We start from the raw sequence: 24854 nt of genomic DNA on the forward strand, positions 1-24854 counted from the left end.
GTTCCCTTATACACAGATTGTTTTCAGTAAATATTGCAAATGTATTTTCTCTAATGATTTTCGAAATATCATTTTTTCTCCAGCTTATTTTATTGTAAGAATACAGTATATAATGCATATAATATACAAAATATGTGTTCACTATTTGTGTCATCGGTAAGGCTTTGGTTCAGTAGGCTATTAGTAGTTACGTTTTTGGGGACTCAAAAGTTATACATGGATTTTTGAATGCATGGGGATTGGTGCCTCTAACCCCCACGTTGTTCAAGGGTTAACTGTACTAAAGAATGATATGCTGATGGTAGTGCTGAACTTTGGAAGGCTACAAAACATTGTGATAGCTAAGATTTTTTTTCATCCCTTAAGAACCAATTTTCACTCACTTGGTGGCAATATTGCTTTCACTAAGAATGCAAGATCTAAAGAAATAGAGGACTGAAGATATTACTTAATTATAAAGGTAATCATTATAGCAATATAAACTTTCCTAAGTATCATAAAAACACTACACCCAAAATATAAGGTGAACTGGCCAGATGGTACAAGATGACAACAACCAATACAAATTTTTTAAAAAGGAGAGGGATGAGAGACATTAACAAAATAATACAACAGAACTCCAGAACATATCTGTTATAATAGCAAGTATGAAAAGATTTAATTCAACTTAGAGAATGTATTACGTAGCAAAACTCAACTTTATGTTGTATATGAGAGGCATACCTAAAATAAAGTGATTCAAAAAAGTAAAAATAAAAGGACAAAGGTAACTGAAGCAAGTTCAAATTAAAAAGAAAGCAGAGGTATCTTAATACCATACAAAATAGAATTTAGTACAAAAAAATAGAAGTTTTAAATGAAACCAATTGAGGCCCTTTTCAATTCTAAATGGAATAATAATTCATAAGAAGATGTAATAGTTATGAATATCAATATGCCAAATAAGAGCTAAAGGAGTAATAGACAATGTGTAGGATTTAAATCACCTCTGTCAGTCCTCCAAATAGATCAAAAATGAAAAAGGATATAGAAAAACAGAGTAATATAATTAATGAGATGTATTTGTTTGTTTAACTCAATACTCTAAAAATAAAGAATACCCCTTTTTTAAAAATGGTTATGTAACATTTATAAAAACATTGTATGTTTGGACACACAAAGGCATACATCCACAGTAAAAAAAAGAGACATACCGGTAGATTGTATGATCACACTGTAATAAAACTAAAAATTAACATCAAAACTTTAAAATAAAAAGAACTGTACACTCTTTGGGTTAAAAAGAAAATATAAACTGAAATGACAAAATAAGAATATTGAAAATACTACATATCAGAACCAATGAGATACCAAAAGCAGTGCTCAAAGGAAAATTCTAAAGTTTAATTCTAAATACTTGTATCAGTAAAAATATTAGGTAAACATTTGACTCAAAAAACTAAGAAAAACTAAGAAAAATACAACACGACTATAAAAACCTTAAATGAAAACATGGATTCTTCAAAGACTGGCATAAATCATAAAATATGAGGTCAAGATATTTAAAACTTACATATACTCACATTCAAAGTCTGTACTGCTATATATGTTATTTTTAGTACAGCAAGCAAAATTAGAGATTTGGATGTTTACCAGATATCCAAAGAATGAGAAATATCAAGACAGTCTAGGATTAGATTCAAAATATACAAAATAATTCCATGATTCCCAAAAACTCATTTAATAGATAGCTGCAGAAGTTATATTTCACTATGAATTCAGAGATAAAACCCAGAGACAAAATACTTACATTCCCAATTTCAAAGTTTTGTCTCATCAGGAGGTAAAGGGAGGCACTAGCATGTGACCGTATTGTACTGATGCTACTGCTACAGTGCCGGAGAAGCCTGAGGCACAAATCAGCACACTGCTCTGTCTCTTCTTCAAACAGGAGTTCAGGGAACTGGAAAAGACACCACCAACACTGAATTTATACACTGAAAGTTCCAGAGATATGTTAATAAAGCCGGAACTAGAGATTTGTTAGTATAGCCCAGGAATTAAAAGAATGGTTAAGCGACAATATTTGCCAATGGTCAATATTGTGGACCAGAGCCAGACAGAACTGGGTTTGAATACTGATTATGCTACTTACTAGATAGTAGTAGTATGACCTTGGACAAGTTTTCTCATCCATTAAATGAACCTAATAACATTATCTACATGGGATTGTATGATTATCTTAGGTTATATAATGTGCGTGAAATAGTATAGTAGCCAACATATAATAATTTTATGATGTGTCTTTATTATTACAAAATAGTATGTAAGTTATTTTCACTGGTTAAGTTTAATCAACACCTCTGTATTCCATCTTATCAGATGATTAAGATAAAATAGCTACATTCAAGATTTAAGAATATACATATTTGCGGGGGGACAAACATAGGAAATAAATATTTGAAGTAGTTGAACAAACAAATGTACCTTCTTTTCCATTCACCATAGAATAAGTTAATTTCAATGGACAACTATTTATACATTGAATTCTTGATAAATTAAATTTATAAGGAACAGACAGAACAAATGAAGAGAAAACCAGAAAAGCCCCAAATTTAAAATTAGCTACTAATTTCAGGCTCTTCTCCACATCAAAACTACTATTTTTTAAGACAGAAACTGGCTGAAAGTAATCAAAATAAGAATTCCAAAAGGCAAGCAGAAGAAAGGCAAAGAAGTGTCTTGGGTTATTATTAAAATTTTAACTATAAATACATTAACCAATGAATATGTCAAATGATCTTAGACAATGCTAATAAAGTCTGACAAGACTGCAGGTACAAAAATCGACCTACCTTTGAAACCAGAGCTCTCTGTGTAGCGAAACAGTGTTGTAGATAAACTGCACTTTGATTACAGGCCATGCTATGTAATAGCACTTTTAGCACCCCACCAAGGATGCTCTCTTTGGATTCTGTTACAGAAACTGTCTGCAATTTAAAGACAGATAAATAAAATGGAGATGTACCAGCAATTTGGCTAGAGAGACAGAATATGTAAAACAAATAAATATTTTTTAAACAGGAAAATGACAATATAAGATCTAGGAGGACTTCCAGGAAAAAAAGGTTACCAGGATTTGGATAAGAGAAGAAGAGGGGAAAAAAAGAATGGATAGGATTTAAATGAGAAAAAAAGAGGAGTTAGGATATAACTTTTAGGAACTACTGATATTTAAATTTAATTATATGGCTCAATAAATACTTTCGCCCCAACCCCAATTTACCAAATCTATACTTTAAATTCCTCTTCTTTGTATTCTTACCTGGACAACAATCTCTAATGTATCCAAAATGATTAGGTTTGCTTCAGTAGCCAGATTTCCGTCAATCAGTGCTTCGTGTTCAATCTCTGCTCTTGATCTAATACAAAACATTGTAAGAAATTATATTTATCTTAAAAAAAAATAGATCCATAATTCAGAAAAAACTTAAAGATACACAGAAATAAAAATCTTAGAACCATTTTTTAGTATTTGCCTGAATGAAAAATTACAAGAGAATAAGGGAAAAAATATTTTACATATTAAAAAATGTTTTGTTTTACCCTACATTTGCTTGACCATGCTGATACACATTTCTCACCCTATTACAGTACTACAATGCCACTGAAAGCAGAAATATTTAGCTTCCAGAGATACAGCAAACACAGGAAACACTGTTTGCTCTGAATGGCACGGACAGCAGGTGGTGCTTGTGTGTGGGCCTGCATTTAGGGCTTCAGGTACAGCAACATTCAAAACGCTCAAGGATTTTCAACATATCAAATTAGGATAAAAAGTACTTGGTTTTTTTTCCCCCTAAAGTTTCATATAAGTTCCCAAAATTTTGGAAAATATGTGGTGCAGAAAACAATTTAACTCTGGGTGGAATCATTCATTAGAAACAAAACAATTCGATGCCAATAAAGTGGTTTACTTGAATACCAAATATTTACAAAAATACTATTAATGACAATAAAAAATTATGGAAAACTAGATGATTTACGGATAAAGCTGACATTTGTTTTAGTAGCAATACATATACAGAAACTATATATTACATCTAAAAAGGCAAAACGATACATATACAAATCAAAGCAAAAGAACTAGGACATACTAAATGCTAACTTTCTGAAGTTCTTAGATATTCGAGTCTCTGAATCTTTATTACTACCACTAAAGCAAACAGTTCATGAAATTTACATTTTACAAATTAAATTTAAGGAGAAAATACGGCAAAGTTAGAATTCAACCGAAAAAGAAAATATACAATGCTGAAATATAAAATTCCAGTGAGATTTCTGTGAAGAAACATGACTATAACAACATGGCTTAAACAAAAAGAAATCAGGAAAACACCAAAAAAACAAACAAATAAAAAAACAACAAAAAAAGGCCTCCTTAGAACACAGCAAGATAAACAGAGTGAAGACATTATACAAATCCAGAAATGAAGCAATATACTCATCGTATACTATCTGGCTGCTATGTAATTTCCACAACACATGTGGAAAAATAATGAAAGAAATGGACAAAGAGAGAAAAGCAGATACTAAAAGCTTAAAAATTTTAATCTATTTATATATTATATTCAGTACTTGCTATGGTCTGAGTGTCCCCACTCCAAATCCTTACATTGAAACTCTAATGCCCAAGATAACAGTATTAGGAGGTAAGGCCTTTGGAAGGTGATTAGGTCATGAGGACAGAGTCCTTGTGAATGAGATTAGTGCCTTTATAACAGAGGCCCCAGGAAGTTTGCTTGCCCTTCTACCAGAAGTCTGTAACCTGGAAGAGGGCCTTCACCAGATACCAAAACGGTTGGCACCATGATCTTGGACTTCCCAGCATCCAGAACTGTGAGAAATAAAATTTCTGTTGTTTATATGTGACCCAGTGTGTGGTATTTTGTTTTAGCAGCCTGAAGAGACTAAGACAGCTTCTGATAATTCCAAACTCTCATCTATATGGTACTGCGTCTGTTGTTTCTCTCTGCTGGCTCACTCAGAGCCTTGCCCTTGTTTTATATTTTACTGTGTGAGCTAATATTTCTGGAAGTTCATTTGTGAGAATCCTCTAATGCTTGGACTAAAGATGGATCTCAGATAGGGTGACCAATCATCCTGGTTTGCTTTTGGACAGTACTGAGGGGTTCCCTGGGATGTGGAATATTCAGTGCTAAAATTAGAAGTACTGAGAAAACCTGAATGAGTCGATCACAATATTCTCCAAGTTTCTCGGTCCAGTCAAGCTATTTGAGGGCTAACTTGTAATTACAAATTCTCAAGAGAAAATATTTCGCCCCTTGACTCAGTGCCAAATTTCAAGCCATGCAGTTTTACCTGCAGTTACCTGGGTAGTGAAAAGGGTTTATTTGTGGTTCTTTTTATGCTGAAAATACAGTCCTTTAGGATCTCAGACTCATATTAGTACATTTTTAGTTGTTTTTGGCAATAGGGTTAGTCTGTGTACCTAGCTTGCTTCCGTGCTCAAAACAGAAGAACTGCAGTGTTTTGTCTTTCTTTAATAATATTATAACCTCCAAGAGGGTAAAGATTAGTTTTCTAATTTTTTCTAATCATTGAAATAAAACACGTTCGAAAACAGTTGCAGAATGCATTTTCCACGGGGGTTGTTGGGGAAAATGAGGTAACATTTAAAATATATAACATTTTGCTTTACTATCTCTCATGAAAAATTCTTCTGCAAAATCTTTTTAAATCTTAAATTCAAAAATCAAATGTAGCTACTTTGTCTTCTAAGATTTTAATGCCTAACATATATAAAATAACATGAAAATGAATCACTTTTCTCTTGCACTTGAAATCCAACAAGCTCATCAGTAACATAAAATAGAAGGTTATATTACTTGTCAAGCTTCTCAGTGTTTTGACGCCAGTGAGTCATGTCCTTTCTCCACCTCAGATTTTCTTGACTTCCAAATGCACTCCCAGATGGGCTTCTCTCTGTCAAATAAATTTCAAAACCACTTTTAAAATGTTATTTTAGTAGGACCACGTATATGTATATTTGTAAACATGTAAGAAACACTTCACAATGTTATTAATTTTATATACAGCCATTTTATCTTCAATACAAATGGAAAAAACTTGATTATGTGCTTTTTATTAAAAGTTTTCACAACTATTACAGATTTGCTATATGTGATATAAAAAAACCTTTTTAAATAAGCAAATTTTCTAACACTGATTGTCTCAAAATCTTAACCATATCTATATGTTATGACCTTATTTCCTACCACTCTTCCTCTTGCTTACACCACCAGTTGTGTGTGTTATGTGTAGTCTCACTATACATGTTCCTCAATGGGACCTGTGCAATGGTTGTTGTTCCTTTTACATGATTGGCCAATGAAAATGTGGGAAGAACAATCATTCACCACTTCTGAACAAAGGCCTTCTCCAATTCTCCAACACTTCCTTTCTTTTTAATTTGCTTTATTTCTCTCCATAGCACTTATGACCATAAGAATATAAGATACTAAGAACAGAGATTATGCCTCTTTTGTCTACCATTTTATGTCCAGGGCTGACAAAGTTTCTGGCACATTTTGAGAGCTCAGTAAGTTTTTGTTTCATAAGTAAAGAATATAAAAAGAATTCCTAAAGTTATTACTTCTTTTGGTCCACAGAAGGCAGGACAAGAAAAAGATAAGGGCTTTCTCCAGACAGTTGTCTTGCATGGAAGGCACATTGAACAGGATGGGCTCCTTTCAAGGGGCCACAGCAATAGAATTGATTCATACAAATCCAGCAGAAGTAGAGAAGGCATTGGAAATTGTGGATAAATACACATTTAAACAATAGAATCAGTTATAACTTCAGGCTTTCAATGAGAAAACTAACTTTGTTTTTTGAAAAACATGAGACTTTAATTGGGATGAAACGAAAAATGAAAATTAAAATTCAGAAGTCAAATAGAACTTCCTTTGCTCTTTTCTTCTTTTTTATTTTGAAATCTCTAAGAAATTCTGTGAAAGAAAGCAAAAATGATATGCCTATATTAGGACAGTTAACAAAATAAATTATCTGTGATCTATTTACATTTTTATCATTACTTTTTTTCATGAAATTGTCTCTCATCTCCTTAAGAATGTTTATCATTAGGTGACTTAGGTTAACTGCTCAAAAGTAAATAAGAATTACAAAGGCTTAATTTTAATGAGACAAGAAGTTCAACTCTTTTTTTAACTGACATATAGCATTAGTTTCAAGTGTACAACATAATTATTTGATACATGTATATATTATAAAATGATTACCACAATAAGTATAGTAACATCCATCACCCCACAGTTACATATTTTTTCTTATGATGAGAACTAAGATCTACTGTCTGAGTTTTCAAATATACAACATAGTATTATTAACTACAGTCACCATGCTGTACATTGTATCCTGAGTACTCATGTATTTTATAACTGAAAGTTTGGACCTTTTTACCCTCTTCTCACTCCCACCCCAGCAACCACTTGTTTTCTGTATCTACGAGTTCAATTTTTGTTTGTTTGTTTGTTTTGGATTCCACATATAGAAATTCAATTCTTACATTCAAACAATGATAACTGTCCTAAGGCCACAGGTTTAAAAATGTAACACACATATTGTTAATAGTTCCACTCTTTCCAACAGCAAACTTCAGAAAATGCTATGATATGATATAAAGAACACTACATCGGAAGTCAAAAGATCCTGGTTCTGTCACTTAGTTTATAATCTTAGGCAAGGTATTTACCTCCAGGAGTTTTATTTTCTTTATCTTATAGTTGGAGATAATTAGTTATTAAGTTTTGGTAATAATTAACTGACCTAGATAAAAGTTAATTTTAATACTTTTTTAGAGGATGTTGTACATAATAAATGAGTTAAAAGAAAACACACAGGTCTACTGTAAACTGTCAGTAACTAAAGTGAAAAAAACTGTTCTATTAATTCCAATTCCATTAAAGACAAAGACTTTGTATTATTCATTACTAAATTCCAAACACACACAGCATATAAAAGATATTTAAGTTCACTTCAATAAAAGATCACTGTGTTAATGGCCTTTCAGAAAACAATAATTAAAAAATGTTCATGTCAAGGTACAGTCATATTTTAAGTTAACAAATCTATATGGAACTGTCAGCATGTGTCATGTACACAGATGACTAAGCCATGTCCCTGACCTTACGGGGCTCTCAGCAACAATCTTATTTGTATGTCACTTTAGAATTTACAAAATATTTACATACACATGGTCCCCACAAAGATCAGATCATTTAGTTACAGTACCTTTTAAATGTGCAAAACAATCACAAGTGGATGAGGAAAAGAAAAGTGAAGAGATTAAGTGACTTGGCCGAGGTTATAGGGCTACTGAATAGTAGATCTGGGATTAGAAACAAGCCTTTAAGACTACTGAACCGTTTTTTTCTGCCTAATATTTGAGCTTGATAGGCAATACCTTCACCTTAAATGTATTCATTCACTGTGCAAATTAGGAGATTTTTAAGAGTAAAGACTGATGCCATATAGAATGTAGGACACCAAGCGTGAATCCTAATGTAAACTACAGACTCTGGGTAATTATGATGGGTCAGTGTAGGTTCATAAGTTGCAGTAAATGCACCACTCTGGTGGGGACGGTGATAATGGGGGGGGCTGTGCATGTGTGGGGGCAGGGGGCATGTGGGGAGTCTCTGTACCTGAGCCTCAATTTTGCTGTGAACCTAAAACTGCTCTAAAAAAAAGTCTATTTTTTTAAAATAAGGGATGCTATTAATAATCACACAAGGGCAAGAGCAATAAATGAGACTATCCAGAGCAAATCAGGAAGTACGTTTACCCTACTTAACGCAGAAGTCTAACTTGAATTCCTGCAGAGAAGTGTTTATTCAGGTTAATTCACAGTTATATTTAAAACACTTTTTTTTTTAAGTTTAGAATTGTCGTTAATGACTTGGAACAATGATCATTATACACTTCAAGGAACTTGAAAAAATTCTCACCAGAAGGAGAAGATATTGTGTACGTACCAAGCTGTCCTCGGCTTCGGCGCACCATTTCTTGCCTAGCACCTATGCTCCCAAGAATAGCTTCTTCAAGCTTTGCTCTCATGTCTTTTGATTTCTTAAAGGTCAAACTATTCATTCTTTCAAACACTTTCTTTCCCTAAAATTTAAACATTAGAAAAGGAAAGAAGAGGCACTGAGAAAATGTTCTTCTTTTTCCATGTTTCCTTTCTTGTTCCTCTTTACAATGATAGTATAATGATCACTTACTTTGTATTCAAAGCAAGACACACAGAGGTAAAGCAGATCTAATAACCGGTTTAGTTGCAGGACTGAGAGATCCGTAAACCACTTCTGTAGAACTGTCTCATCTGCATTCTTGAGAACCCAAAGTAGACAGATCAAAAGGCTCCGACTTGATTCTGCTGAAAAGGTAGTGTATTGCCTGCCACTCTGAAAATAAAGAGCAGTAGAAGGAGACAGAATGATCAATGACTATTTCTTTTTCTGCGACTGTCAGTTGTTTTCTCCTAAAAGCAATAAAATGAAAATTTCCTAAAAATCAAATATATTTAAAAAGAACCATTTGATTTAGACAATACTTGTGTAAGTCATATATAGATCCTTAAACTTAAGGTCCTGAAGTTTAATGAACTTCTCCTGGCATTTTATGCATATTAATTTATTTGTCCCTTGCAACCATCCAAAGAGATAAATACTATGGCTCATGCCATCTTAGAGACAGAAAACTAAGACACCAAGAAGTTAAATATTTTAAACAAGTATTTTGCAGTAAATGGTGGGACTGGAATTCAAATGCAGAAAGTTTGGCTCCAGAGATCAAGCTCTTATCAACTGTGTTTACTACCTCTCATGGATGCACGCGTATGTAAACTAATGCACCTACATAAACTCACCACTGTGCAACACTGACTCTGACCTGGGCACACATAGCTTTGACCCCCACCCCCAATTCCACAACCTCTCTGAAAAGGAAAATGCTTCTTTATTTGAAAGAAACCAGTACTTTATATAGCTGAACTTTCAGGTATGCATAAACACATTGACTAAATTATCCTGAATTTGACAAACAGGTATACACTAACATTTCTTACACCCCCATATAAATTGCCAATAACACAGTGACACATTTTGAAGAAAGGCAAACAAACATGAAAAAGACTCAGTGATGGAAAGATGTCAGATTTTCCCCAAATTGTTCCATAGGATCATTGCAATTCCAATCAAATTCCTGGCCAGGTTTTTCCTGGGAGTTGAGAAGTTAATTAAAATTTTAATGGGGAAGAGCAAAGGGTCAAGAATAGCCAAGATACTCTTGAGGAAGGACTAGGTAGGATTTACTAAAGAATTAGAATAATTAAGATAGTTTGATATCTATCAAACTATGGATATGGATAGAACTATAGTGCAATGAAATAGAATAGGAAGCACAAAAAAAATCCTATGAATATATAAAAATCTGATATATAATAGAGCTGGCACTATGGATCAGTGGTGGATGGATAGACTGTACAATAAATGGCATTGAGATAACTGATTCCCTAGAGAAAAAAATAAAAGTAGATTCCTACTTCACACCATTGTATAAAAAATAAATTCCAGACAAAGGAAGAACTTAAATGTAAAACATAAAACTTTAAAACTTTTAGAAGGAAATACAAGAGAGTATATTTATGATCCTGGGGGTAGGACAGAATTTCTTAAATAACACCTAAAAAGCATAAACCATAAACCACAAAGAGATGGTCCTATTTCCCTACATTAAAATTAGGAATGTGTGTTCATTTAGATAGATAGATAGATAGATAGATAGATAGATAGATAGATAGATAGATAGATAGAAAAGGCACATCGTGAATTAGTGGTAAGCTGGTGCATATAAAATCAACCTGAGATTAGTATCCACAACAGTCTTTTTCAACAAGGTTCCAAGAGAGAATTAAACCTTCCCAAAAAATGGCTGAGGGGCAGTTTGCCCTATTCTCCAAAGGCATTTAAAAAAAGAATAGTTCTGAATTCTGCTCTAGTATTACCAATCAATGAATCTTCTCTGAAGGAAGAGACTTTTATTATACACCATCCTAGGAATGATATTGCAAATATAAAGCCCAGTACATAGTCAAAGAACCAGGCACACAAGGAAGCAATACATCATGAGTGAGAACTGCCAAAACAGACAACAAAAATAGGTTCACAAAGACTTGAGACATTGAAATTATCAGACAATAAAATGATACTTTCTATGCACAGCTGCCCCCCAAAAAATACTTAAAAATTTGCAGAAAGCTTGAAAGTACAAAGAAAAACATTTTTGAAAAAAAAACAGAATTTAGAAAAATTGAAAAAAATTACACAATAACCAAAATCCATGAACTCAAGGGATTTTTTTAATATAATATTAGTTACAGTTAAGGAAAGAATTAGTAAACTGAAAGGTAGATCAAAAGAAACAACCAGCATGAAGGACAAGTTAACAAAAAGATGGAATATACGGAAGAGTACAGACATAGACAATGCAATAAAAAGAACTAATATACGTGTATGTTCAACTGGAATACAAAGACAGAATGGAGAAGAGGACATATTTGAGCAGATAATAGCCAAGAGATTCACAGATTAGAAAAAAGATGCTGAACCATGGATTTAAGAAGTCCAAAAAATATCAAGCAGAATAAATGTAATTCAAAACTATAATCAACAGAGTGAAACCACACAAAATCAATTTTAAGGAGAGTAACATAAAGAAGCAAGATGGAAAAAAAAAATTATCTTCCAAGAAGCAATAGTTTGACACAGCTGACTTATCAAAAGCATCAATGGAAATGAGAAGACAATGGGAACAATGCCATCAGCATGCTAAGAGAAAACTCAGATGCTATTTCTAAACAAAATTTTTTTAAATCCTAAATAATGAAGGTCAGATAAAGACATTTTTCAAAGCAACACAGGGAATTCATCACCATTGTTTAAAAATTCTAAAGGACCTATTTCAAAAGAAGAAAAATCTGTCTTACAGAAGATCAAAAATTTGGGAAAGAATGAAGAGCAAATAAAGTGGTGAACACATGGGTAAATCTAAATAACTGACTCTATATAGCCAGAAAAATAATAATGTAGTGTGAGGTTTAATGATATGCAAAATTAAAATGCATAGGAATAGTAGCATTTAAGCAGAGAGAATGGTAAATAGTCAACCTGTTTTAAGATCCTTGTGTTAAACAAAGTAAATATAAAGGTAATGATTTACATTTGACTGGAATTTAATTTAAGGAAGCATAATGTGATATGTAATATAATCACGAAAAGAGAAATAGAATATATAACTTCTAAACTAATAGAGAGGCAATCGTGGGATGAGGCAAAAACAATTCAAAAGAAGACAATAAATGAGACATAAAGAAAATCATAATGGGTGGGACAACAAGTAAAATTAAAATCTTAAGTGCATTAAACTTTATACTAAATGAAAATGGATTTAAAGTCTAGTGAAAGACTAGAAGACCAGATAAAGAAACCAGATTCTTGAAAGAGAAAGAGACCAGATTTTAAAAATATAAGACAAAAATCTAACTAGATTTTGTGTATAAAACACACATCTAAAATATGTTTCAAACATTTAAAACATAAGAAAAAACACTGAAAGTGAAAGGATGGAAAAACTCATGCGGTATATATTCTAGGGATAAGAAACTTAGCATAGCTATACTAATATACAAAATAGACTTTAACGCAAAAAAAATACCATGGTTCATGTTGATAAAAGGTAAAGTCCATCAAAAACGTGTAATAGCTTAAAATTATTAGATATTTTGTAATAAGGTCTCAAAGGAAGTAGAACAAGATCTGACAAAATGACAAGTAGAAATTACAAAACCACAGTAGTATGGGATATTAGAATAAACAGACAGAATTCAATGAAGAGAAAGATTTAAACAACAGAATCAATAAATCTGATGTAATGGGCATAATAGACAAATACAGAACATTGTAAATAACTGAAGAATATTCATTCTTTTAGAATACATGAGGTACTTGCAGAAACTGACTGTATACTAGACCATAAAACCACTTGTCACAAATATAACAAACAGAAATTATACAGAGTAAGTTATCTAATCATGCAATTAGGACAAAATCAGAAACAAAAAGATTACTAGAAATTTTCATGTGACTGGAAATTTTAAAACAAAAAAAAACTTTAATAGCCCAAAAGTCTAAAAGAAATCATAATGAACATTAAATAAATATATTTTGAACTGAATAATGAAAATGCTACGTATAAATTGTGGCATGTAACTAAAATGATAATTAAAAGAAATGTGTAAGCTGAAAATATGTATCAAAGAAAGGATGAAAACTAGGCAGTTAAGCATCTATCTCAAGAAGTTAGAAAAAGAACACCCAATATAAACCCAAAGAAAGTAGAAGACAGTAGTAATAAAAATAAATACTCAAAGATGAGGATTGACATTGCCCCTAAATCATTTTTTTATGACTAAAGATACATACAAATTTCTGTTAAGACTGATTTAAGACAAAACAAACAAAAAGCCAGTCACAGAAATGAAAACATTTACATCTACCACAGATATTATAGAAAGATTAAAAAGACCAGAGAAAATATTTGGAACAATTCCATATGTGTCAAAAAATTTGAATAAATTTCTATTACAATAAAATTTTCAGAAACCAGTTTAAAAAAAAATGGAAAACTTGAAAATTCTTATAGTCATTAAAGAAATTAAATCAGTAAGTCTAAAACAGGAAGGAAGGAAGGAAGGAAGGAAGGAAGGAAGGAAGGAAGGAAGGAAGGAAGGAAGGAAGGAAGGAAGGAAGGAAGGAAGGAAGGAAGGAAGGAAGGAAGGAGAAAACTGCAGGTACAGATGGCTTCACCCACAAGTTCTTCAAATATTCCAGGAAGAAGTAATTCCAATTTTAAACAAGTACTTGCAGAGAACATTATAAAAGGGAAAACTTCCCAGCTAATTTTAATTGGCTAACTTAACCCCGATTCCGAAACCTGAAAAGAAGATTATGAGAAAGAAAAATTACAGGCAATCTTACTACAAACATAGATACACAAATCTTAAACAAATACAGCAATAATCTTATAGTAAAATATAGCAAAAATCTTAAACAATAGAGCAAACCAAATCCATTGACGTACAATAATGAAAAAACTGGGTTTTATTCAGGAATTCATGGTAGGTTTAACATTAGAAAATCAATTGAAAGGGGTCACAGTTAAAAGATCAAAAAGCAAAATGACATCACTGTCTCAATGGATGCAAAAAAAGCATGATAAAATTCAACAACTATTCATAACTGAAAAACAAAACTCTTAGCAAACTAGGAACAGAAGAGAACTTCCATAATATAATAAGAGGGTATCTAAAAAGAGAAAGAAATTATAGCACATATGTTTAAGAACAAAATGTTGCAAATTTCCCCTTTAAGGATGCCAACTATTGTATTGGAGGCCCTAGCAGGTAAAATAAATTATGAAAAAAAATTGAAAGGAAGAAACAAAACTATCATTATTCACAGATGATGTAATTTTGTATATAGAAAAAAAGATCTTACATAGGTTATTAGATTAGCAATTCTGCAGGAAATAAACATCATTGTATAAAATCAATTTTATTTCCACATAAAAGCAATCAACAGTTAGAAAATAGAATTTTTTTAAAAGATGACATTCATAAGAACGTAACATTATATACAATTACATGTATTTTATTATATCAGATATAATAAAGATGTAAGAAAAAATATCAAGGACGAAAATTACATCTACAGAAAATGCACTAGGCCTCTTTGGTGCAAACTATAAGTTTACATTTTCATAGACATTAAAGAAGGCCTAAACAATGACGCAATCTATCATGTTCAAGGATTAGGAGTTTCAACAATCTAAACATATCAATGTTCCCCAAAACTAATCCATAGATTCAGTACAATCTCAACCCACATCCCAAAGAGTTCATTGGTTTTTGTTTACTTATTTTAGTGAAACTTCAGAAGCTGATTCTAAAATGTATGTAGAAATACAAAGGACCAAGAATTAGTCAAGAAATTTTTAAAAAATGCATGAGCAATTTCTCTACTTGATAGACCATATACAGTTTCCTCCAGAGCAGTACGGAAAATACTGTCTTTAAATAAATGATGTTGCGATAATATGATATAATACATAAAGTTAATGAACCTGGACCCCCAAATTCCACTGTTCATAAAAAATCAATTCCAGATAGGGTAGTGTTACATATAAAAGGAAGAACAAAATAAGATCTTAGAAAATAACATAGGAAAATACTATCAAAATCCTGGAATAGAAAAAAATTTTAAAAAAATATAAAACACCAGGAAAAGATTGACAAATTTAAGTATTCTGAAATAAGACTCTAATCACCACTCACCATTAAGTGTGTGAAAAAGCAAGCCACATAAAATAAATATTTGAACCACTTATAATTGACAACAGACTTAATCCAGAACATATAAACTCCTGCAAATCATAAGGCAGACAATCCAATGGAAAATGGCCCCAAAACTTTAGACACTTCAAAAGACAAAATCCAAATGGCCAACATACATATGAAACAGTACATACCCTGATAAAGACATCAGGAAAATGAAATAGAACTATAAATTACCAGACTGACAAAAATTGAAAAGTCTGAAAATTCTAAGTGCTGATGAACATGTGAAGGAATGGAAACTCTCATACTGTAGGTGCAAGTGTAAACTGAGATGAACACTTTAGGAAACACCCCGATGTATCTGGTAAAGATGAAGATACACATATTCTATGACCCACCAAGTTCCACTCCTAGGATATACTTTAAATAAAAATATATAAATGCATACAGGACACATATAAAATAATCTATAGGACTGCTATTTGTAATAACCAAAGATCAGAAACCATTTATGCATCTATAGAATGGATAAATAAATTGATCTATAGTCAGACAGTGGAGTATCATACAGAAATAAAAATCAGTTAATTATAGCTACAGTTTGTAACACAGATGACTACTAAAGACATAATGTAAAACTATAGTATTTAGGGATGTGAACTTAGATGGTAAAACTATAAACAAAATTAAGCAATTACTTCATTAGTCAGGATAATGGGAGCTTGGTGGATAGCTGTGGTAGAGAAGAGCAAGCTAAGAATTTCTGGAAGGCAGCCAATGTTCTATATTTTGTCTTCAGTGGTGGTTATAAAGGTGTTCATTTCATAATATTTTATAAACTTATACATTGATGCTTCATGTCCTAGTTCATGTGTAGTATATTTCACATAAGAAGAGTTTTAACAAATGAAAAGCAAGGTCAATAAAATTGAGAATAGTGGTCATTTTGAGGGGGGAGAGTGGGCTAACTGAAGGCAGACTGAGAACCTCCTAGGTATTTGCAATGTGCTATTTCTGAAGCTGGTGGTAGGTACACTGTTGTTTCTTCTATTATTCTACTTTAATTTGTACATGTACATATTCTTTTTATGTATAATGCCAAAAGTACATGTGATAAAATAAAAATATTGATAAACTAGAATTCATCAAAATTAAAAACTTTTGCACTTCAAATGACACCGTCAAGAGAGTGAAAAGATATTCCACCGAATGGGGGAAAATATTTGCAAATCACATATAAGGGAGTTAGTTGTACCCAGAACATATAAAGAACTCTTTCAAGTCAATAACAAGAAGATGAATAATACAATTTTAAAATAGCAAAGGATTTGAATGGATTTTTCTCTAAATAAGATATAGAAAAAGATGTGCCAATAAGCAAATGAAAAGATGCTGAACATCAGGAGACAGTAGCGAAATACAAACCAAAATCACGAGATACCACTTCACACCCACTAAGGTGGCTATAATAAAAAAGAGATAATAATGTGTTGGTGAGGATTTTGAGAAATAGGGACCTTTATTTGCTGCTGAGAATGGAAAATGGTGCAGCAACTTCAACAAAGATATTAGAATTTTCTCAAAATGTTAAACATAGAGATACCACACGACCCAGTAAATCTACTCCTAGGTATCTGCCTAAAAGAAATGAAAACATACATGCACACAAAGACATGTACATAAATGTTCACAGCAGCATTACTCCTAACCGCTAACAAGTGGAAATGATTCAAATCTTCACCTGACAAATGGATAAAATCTGGTATATTAATATATAGGAACATTATTTGGCAATTGAAAAAAAAAAGTACTGATACATGTTACAATATGGATGAACCTTAAAAACATTATGCTTAGTGAAAGAAGCCAGACACAAAAGATCACAATGTATAATTCTATTTATATGAAATATCCAGAATAGGCAAATCTATACAGACAGAAAATGGATTAATTGCTGGCTGGGGCTGGGGCTGGGGAGAAATAGGTACTGACTACTAACTGCACCTAAGGGTTCTTACTGGGGTGACAGAAAGGCTCTAAACTTAGATGGTGGTGATGGCTGCACAACTCTGTAAATATATTACAAACCATGAAATTGTACACTTAAAATGGGTCAATCTTTTGATATGTAAATTACCACAACTCTTTTTTAAGTTACATAGAACAACTTCCAAAAATATTGCACTTTTCTGAAAGAAAGTCATTTAAAACTTTTAGAACTTGAGCTTACTCTATTGGCAGTTTATTTCTTCCCTACCCCCATATCCTTCCCTCTTTAAGGGGGAAAAATTACAGGGGCAGAGGAAATGTCAATTTTTTAAACATGAAAAAGTATAAATCCTCACAGATGAAAAAAAATTCTCAATTACTAAACAACTGAGAATGTTTCTTAGGGCTGATAAAGAATAAAATGGATTTAAAAAAGAAAATAGGCTATATAATAGGGCAACTTCCAAAATTCTGAATGACAGAATACAGACCTTTACACCATAAACCCTGAGATAATTAGTAATTTTGAAAACAACTTGGTACAATATAGGCAATATTCTCAGAACCTTAGTGCTTCCACAAAATAAATTAAACTCAGAGTGCTTCTGCCTCAGCTAATACAGTAATCTCAGTTATTTAAGGGTACATCCTTCTAAATATCTGTTTTTCCAGAAAAAACTCTGTAGAAGGGTTGTTTTTACCGTTGATGCGAGGAGGAAACTGCCAGGTCTTGTTAGTTGAGGAACTGATGTTCCTGCAATTGCCATGGCAACCGTCTGATTTATCATGCTTCCGCTTTCACTTTCATAATCATCAGTGGCTATACAAATTGGTCTGCCTCGTTGATTGTGAGTTTCTGGAAAAAATAATCCAAAAATAAATAAATAAAACTTCTGTTTAGCTTGACTAGCAGTTACTGAGCATGCAACGCCCCTTCCTAGTCTCCACTACTCTTTAAAAAAAACACACCCTGTTAACATGTAATATTTATCTTTATATTTACTTCCTCTAAACAGTATTTTAAATATTCACTCATTCCTATAACAATAGTTCATAGTTTTGTAGCAAACTTTAATTTGCTAGTAAAAGAAGATACAATAATTTAAACATTTCTGCCTTCAGTGAAGGAAACCCACTTTAGTGATCAAAATACTGGGAAAACTACTCAACTATCAGTTCTTCAAAGGCAAGGAGTTGGTTATCTTTGCATCACCAGCACCTATTGACATTATTAATACATATTAGGTACTCAGTAAGTGTTTTTGTTTTTATTGAACTGCAAGTCCTTTATCAGGTTAATTGCTAGTTTATGCAACTTAACAGTGCTTTCTTTAGAGCAAATAAAGGAATGGAAGTAAATTCTAAATATGAAAAGCAAGAGCAATAAAGCTTTATAGGTTTCATTTTTTTAAAAGCAATAAAAATTCATCTTATTAACTCAGTGTTAGCAATAAACATAATTCTTGTTATACAGGTGAATATTAATTTTGATTATATATAGATGATAAAATTGACACTGAGGGTAGTACATACTTGTCAGGTTTTCTTTTTTGTTTCTTCAGATGAACAGTATACAAAAAAACCCTATTTCCTAATAGGTAGGGATAGAAATGCTACAAAATCATTATTTTAAAATTCGTCATAAGAAGTACTTACAGAAACATTGTAGTGAAGTCTCTCACATGATGCAGTTTTTCAGTAATATGGTTAGGTATTTATAGTTTACTTATGTCAGTGTACATTTCTTTATATTTCTTTTCCTCAAATAAGATCTTTATCCTTGAGATACTTTCTAACACTTTTATATGTTGAAATTTGCCTTTAAAAGTTGTCTTACATATACCAAGTACCTGTAAAATCATATAGCTGAGGAACAGTTTCCATGATAATGCCAATCAGAGGTAGATACAACATGGCCACCCGAGCCTTTATCTGGGGGTCAGAGTACCGTGGGTCTGAGTCATGACTGGATAGTAAATTGTGTACCACATTGATGACTTTCTTATGCAATCCAAACAGTCTATTTAAAAAGAAGATGGAGAGAAGAAGCAGTAAGGTCACCGAGATTAGTTAATCTCTTTTAAAGCAAACAGTAAATAATGGTACTGAAACAATTTTGTTCAACTTCTTAACTTTGCCACATATTTGTATGCTTTCCTATAAAACACTTCTCTTTATAAAATTAATAAATTATCTGTATAAAATAAGAATTGAGGGAAAAGAAATGCTACACAAATTGACTTAGAAGTAAATCTGTATATTTTCTACATTAACTCCTTATTAATGCATTTTAATATTAAATAACTTAAGACCAGTTATGGTCATATTTTAAAGCAAGAAAAGGGAAATCTTAAGCAGTTGTTAATTTTATTTCATCAAGTGAGACCTTTTCACATTTACCAAAAATAAACTTTTATTTCCTTTTTCTAAAAGAAAAATATTCTGCCTAATGGATCACGTAGTCCATAGGCTGGGATTGTATTTGACTTCTCTATTTAACTGAACTTCTTCGCTCACATACCACAACTGGGCCCTTACAACTTTTCTAGACTCCTAATTCCCTGAGTTTTAATGAGCTAACACACTAACAAGAGTCACTCTCACCTTCACTTTTTTTGCCTCTTTTCTTAGATTGAAGGTGTTTTGACTAACAAACCATTCTAATTAAAAATTCACCCAACTTCAACTGGCCCTTAATGCTGTACCTGACAGCCATTTCAGATCTCATTCCCTCTCCTAAGCCTCTCACCATCAATCTCAATAAAAGACCTTACCTCCAACTTCATTTAGGAAAGAATGGCCACTCTGAATTTGCTCTGGCCAAATCTTTCAACATATCTTCATCTTTATAGCTACCAGGTCATCTTTCCTTTTGTCTCAGAAAAAGTTGTACCTTCTCTCAGAAAGTAATTTGCCCCTATGTTCAATGAACCCCACCTTGTCTTCAAAAGCTTCAATGTCCCCCCTAAGCTCTTCCTTTCTTTTTTCAAATAAGCCTTCCCTATCTTGAAAATAAGTATTCATTTGAAACTAGTTTCCTCTATTTTGTGTAGTATTTCTCTTAGTAATAAACTGTTACAAAACTTCTCCAGTAATAACTTCCTGAATGTGCAGTGTATAAGGTGTGATCAAAACATACAGTGAATGTTTAAATTAAAAAAAAAAATTATTACAGTAAAAGACACATGGCCATCAATACCCCCTCAAAATACCTCCCCTCACTTTGAACACACTTATCCCACCGTTCTTGCCACTTTCTGAAGCAGTTCCGGAAGTCCTCTTTCGGGAGTTGTCTTTAGTTAAACTGTTGTTGCTGCCTAGATGTCCTGAATCATTTTCACTTTGGGGAAGAGCCAGAAATCGCACAGTGCCAGATCTGGTGAATAAGGTGGATGAAGACACACCGTAATGTTTTTGACAGAAATTGCCGTACCAGAAGCCATGTGTGACATGGAGCCTTTCCGTTGTGATCACAAAATATGGTGAATGCTGCTGCTGAATGTCATCCAACAGAAAGGAAGGGATCTTCAATACAGGAAGTGGCACCTTGACCCTTAGTAACAGTGTGTAACAGGTTTCAACTTGTTCAGTGCAGTCAGTCAGGTGTGAGCTATGGTTGAGAGAAAGTGTGTTTTAAAGTGTGCCGTAAATCATCCTCCATTACGACAAATCTTCCATGTCACACATCACTTCTGGTATATGGCAATTTCTGTCAAATAAAAACATTACGGTGTGTCCTCATCCACCTCATTCACCGGATCTGGCACCGTATGACTTCTGGCTCTTCCCCAAAATCAAAATGATTCAGGACATCGAGGCAGCCACGACAGTGCAACTAAAGACACTCACAAAAGAGGACTTCAAGAACTTCAAGAACTGCTTCAGAAAGTGGCAAGAATGATGGGATGAGTGTGTTCAAAATGAGGGGGAGTATTTTGAGGGGAATTAATGGCAATGTGTCTTTTACTGTAATAAATTTCTTTTATTTAAACATTCACTGTAATGTTTGATCACACTTGTATATCAAGTGTTTCCATTTATTTCCTAATATCTACTTCCTTTCTTTGAAACTAATAGTACTTGAATGCTCACAACATGGCACTGTATAAGCTTCACCATTTAATAGCTAAATGATTTTTCGAAGATACTTAGCTCATTTTCCTATCTATGTATGAGGGTAATATCCTACTGGTGGTTGACACAATTAAGTTACATAATTTATGTAACATGCTTATCACAGTGCCTTGTATATTGCCTTACTTAGTAAATATTGGCTTTTATCTCTTTTAAGATCATATAGATTTAAAGGCTGGAATCTGAAACCAGATAGTATTACTTTAGAGCCCTTGATCTTATCTGCCATTTTACACAGCTGTATATAAAATCTAGCTGGAGATTCTTTCTTCTCCCTTCCAGATTTTTATTCAGAAAGTATATTTTTAAATACTGTCAAGAACCACATCTAATGAACATATCTCAGATTTCATTCTCCACCTCTCTACTTAACATTTTGTCATCTTGTATGTTCTTTTCTCAGTATATTCTCCAAATAGCTCCCACCCTTTTACATTCTACTCTCTTATTATTGTTCCCAAGTCTCAGATTCTGGTCATTTGTTTTTTATGTTTTCCCTTTCAAGTTTTTCTATCACCAGTGATTCCCAATGATTCCCAAATCTGGGTATATATTCCTTATCTCTCAGCATTACTAGCCCCAGTCTCAAACTATCTACACTCTACCTACCTGTCTTCATGAAGTCCTTTCTACGTTACTCAATCACTTTTCAGCTATTAAGTATATACTTATGCAGGACCTGTAGCATCCTATACTAGATGTTGGAGATAAGACATTGTCGGTTTTTAAAAAGCTCATTTTAGTAAGAGAAACACACAGAAAAATAATAATGCAATGTTACAAATGCTACATACAACAAAGGTGTTAATCTACAGATCTATGTATTACAAAATTAGCATTTAATAACTGTGTATTGTTTCATAGCCTTAACTTTCTTACTATAATGTAAGTTTTTAGAAAGCAAATCTTTGATCAATATTAGAACATACGATTGCCATGAATTATCCTTGATTACTTAGCAATCTGATGGAGTAAAAAGAAAAGCATCCCTCTCAAGAATCTTACCTAAGACAATGCATGTTGTATGTGTATATATATATATATATACACCACTAAAGACTGTAAAAGAGATGAGATGTGAGTCTCTCACAGACATTCATTCATGCACTGAATTAACATACATTCGTCAAGTGTTCATTTGGTACCGGACACAATTGTAAGGCACTGGGAATACAGCAGTAAACAAAGAAGAAGTGCTTGCTCTCATGAGCACATTTTAATGGGAGGAGACAGGTAAAACACAAACAAGCAAATGTCAGGGTAAGTGCCCTGTAGAAAATACAATAGGGTTATATGGTTAAAAATGATTGTGGCAAGGGCAACACGGCTGTAATTTAGATTGGGTAGTCAATGAAAGCCTCACTGAGAAGATGCTGTTTGAATGGAGACCTGAAGACTCACTAGGAAGAAATGGGTATGCAAAGATCTGAGGGCAATGTGAGATTTGCTTTAGGCAGAGAAAAATCCTAGTTCAAAGGCCCTAAGGTGGGAATGAGGTTGGCACCTTACAGAAACAGAAAAAAGGCCAGGTTGGCTAGATTTTAGAATGTAAAGCTGGAAGAGAGTGGCAGGAGTAGACACGAGCCAGATATATACAAGGCTTTGAGCATCATTATTCAAAGTCTCGATTTTATTTTAACTGCCATTTTCAAAGCTTATACTCACGTTGAGGAGCATTAAGCAAGAAGTAGGGTAATCTGATTCTCATTTCTAAAAGATTACTCAGGCTGCTGAAAGGATTTTAGGGAAGCCAGAGTGGAAGCATGATTAGGGAAGTAGCAGTGAGGATGGAGAGAAGTGGCTGAATTTGGGATGTATTTTGGATGTAGTACCTGTGGAATTTGCTAATAGACTGCGTGCAGGAAGAAGGGAGAAAAGAAAGAAACAAGCAGCAGTAAAAACGAAGGATATAATCCTGTATACTACTATTTAAAGCTCTTCTCATATCTTGTTTAACCAGATAGACAAAGAAAAGGTGATAATTATCATTACTTTCTGAACTGTATAGAAAATTTTTCCAAGTGTCAAAGACCAACACATTCTAGCTTGAAGAGGTAAAAACGCAATAAAGAATTCTTTCATAAACCCTATATTGTTCCACAGGAACATAAAAAACCTATTTTAATAGAACTGATCCTTGAAAAAAACACCCTAATCGCAGAAACAGTTGACTGTTAGAATTCTCTCTTCTTTGTATCAGACACTGCTGTACACCTGTACAACATCTACTTTCTATCTTCTTTTTTAGGAAAACTCAATTTTTTTCAGATATACATTCCTCTCTCCTTATGACTCAGGGGGATTTGACTCTATCCATTTCGGGAGGAGATCCTAATTTGACTAGCCCTGCTACTTAAAGCAGCCAGTTAGCAAACTGTTTTATTATCAGTCTGAGGAGAGATAAATGTTAATCAATGCACTGCTTCCTTAATTAAGGTCTACCAAAAAAAAAAAGTCACATGAACAAAAAACTGTGTTTAGTGGCACAGTTGACTTACAATTATTTTGCTGTGCTCTGTAACATACCATGAACTGATACTAGTCTAAGCACCACATTTGGGTAGAACTGATCTAATCCATCCGGCAACCTCCCCTCGCTGCCCAAAACTTCCCCTTTTCATTGTAATTATGTACCCTTATGAGGAACAAATGGGTACAAAATACCCAACTAGATTAAACCGGCCACTCACACCTGCACAGTAAAGGCCACAACAACCTTCATTTTACCTGGGCCTCATTATTCCATCATTATAATATCAGGCATATGCCCGGAAGTTCACTAAAATCATTGTAACAGACTGAATTCTGGGAAGGAATATGCACAGTCTAAAAAGATGAAGTAATTGCCTCTTGTCAATCACAGGTGTCAATCAAGCGGCCCCATACCCGGAAAGGTACAGCCCATTCTAGAGAAGAAAAGATAAAAATTCCAAGTCCTCCCCAGTCTGGGCCCTTTGAGTCTTTTGAGCCTTGCTTTTTTGCTCAGGGGCCCACTCCAAACCCTTTGGAGTGTGTACTTTTTCTTTTAATAATGGGCCCCTGAGTCATTCTCTGCTGCTCGGATTGCTCCTATTTCTTTGGAGTGTACTATCTCTTCTAATAAACTACTCTTTCACCACTTTATTTCCGTGTCTTGTTCAATTCTTTGCCCGAGATGCCAAGAACCTGGACACCACTCTGAGAAGAGCCAACTTTCTGGTAACAATAGTACTGTGCAAAAAAAAAAAACACCTCTATCTTTCTTCTAGTTATGAAA

At 33.1% G+C, this 24854-nt stretch overlaps 1 protein-coding gene across 7 annotated transcripts in view; it reads right to left on the reverse strand.

The window, feature by feature from the left end:
* The window catches only part of DOCK7 (dedicator of cytokinesis 7), a 190860-nt gene that overhangs the window by 28669 nt on the left and 137337 nt on the right, over positions 1-24854 (reverse strand). For all 7 annotated transcript variants that reach the window (XM_033114069.1, XM_033114071.1, XM_033114073.1 and 4 more), the window contains 8 exons: positions 19315-19484; positions 18166-18320; positions 9303-9485; positions 9057-9192; positions 5889-5985; positions 3305-3401; positions 2835-2969; positions 1790-1942 (listed from right to left, as the gene is read on the reverse strand). In XM_033114069.1, the coding sequence (XP_032969960.1) occupies positions 1790-1942; positions 2835-2969; positions 3305-3401; positions 5889-5985; positions 9057-9192; positions 9303-9485; positions 18166-18320; positions 19315-19484 (1126 nt within the window). The remainder of the gene's footprint in view (positions 1-1789; positions 1943-2834; positions 2970-3304; positions 3402-5888; positions 5986-9056; positions 9193-9302; positions 9486-18165; positions 18321-19314; positions 19485-24854) is intronic.

The sequence above is a fragment of the Rhinolophus ferrumequinum genome, chromosome 9, assembly GCF_004115265.2.
Source record: "Rhinolophus ferrumequinum isolate MPI-CBG mRhiFer1 chromosome 9, mRhiFer1_v1.p, whole genome shotgun sequence".
Lineage (NCBI taxonomy): Eukaryota > Metazoa > Chordata > Mammalia > Chiroptera > Rhinolophidae > Rhinolophus > Rhinolophus ferrumequinum.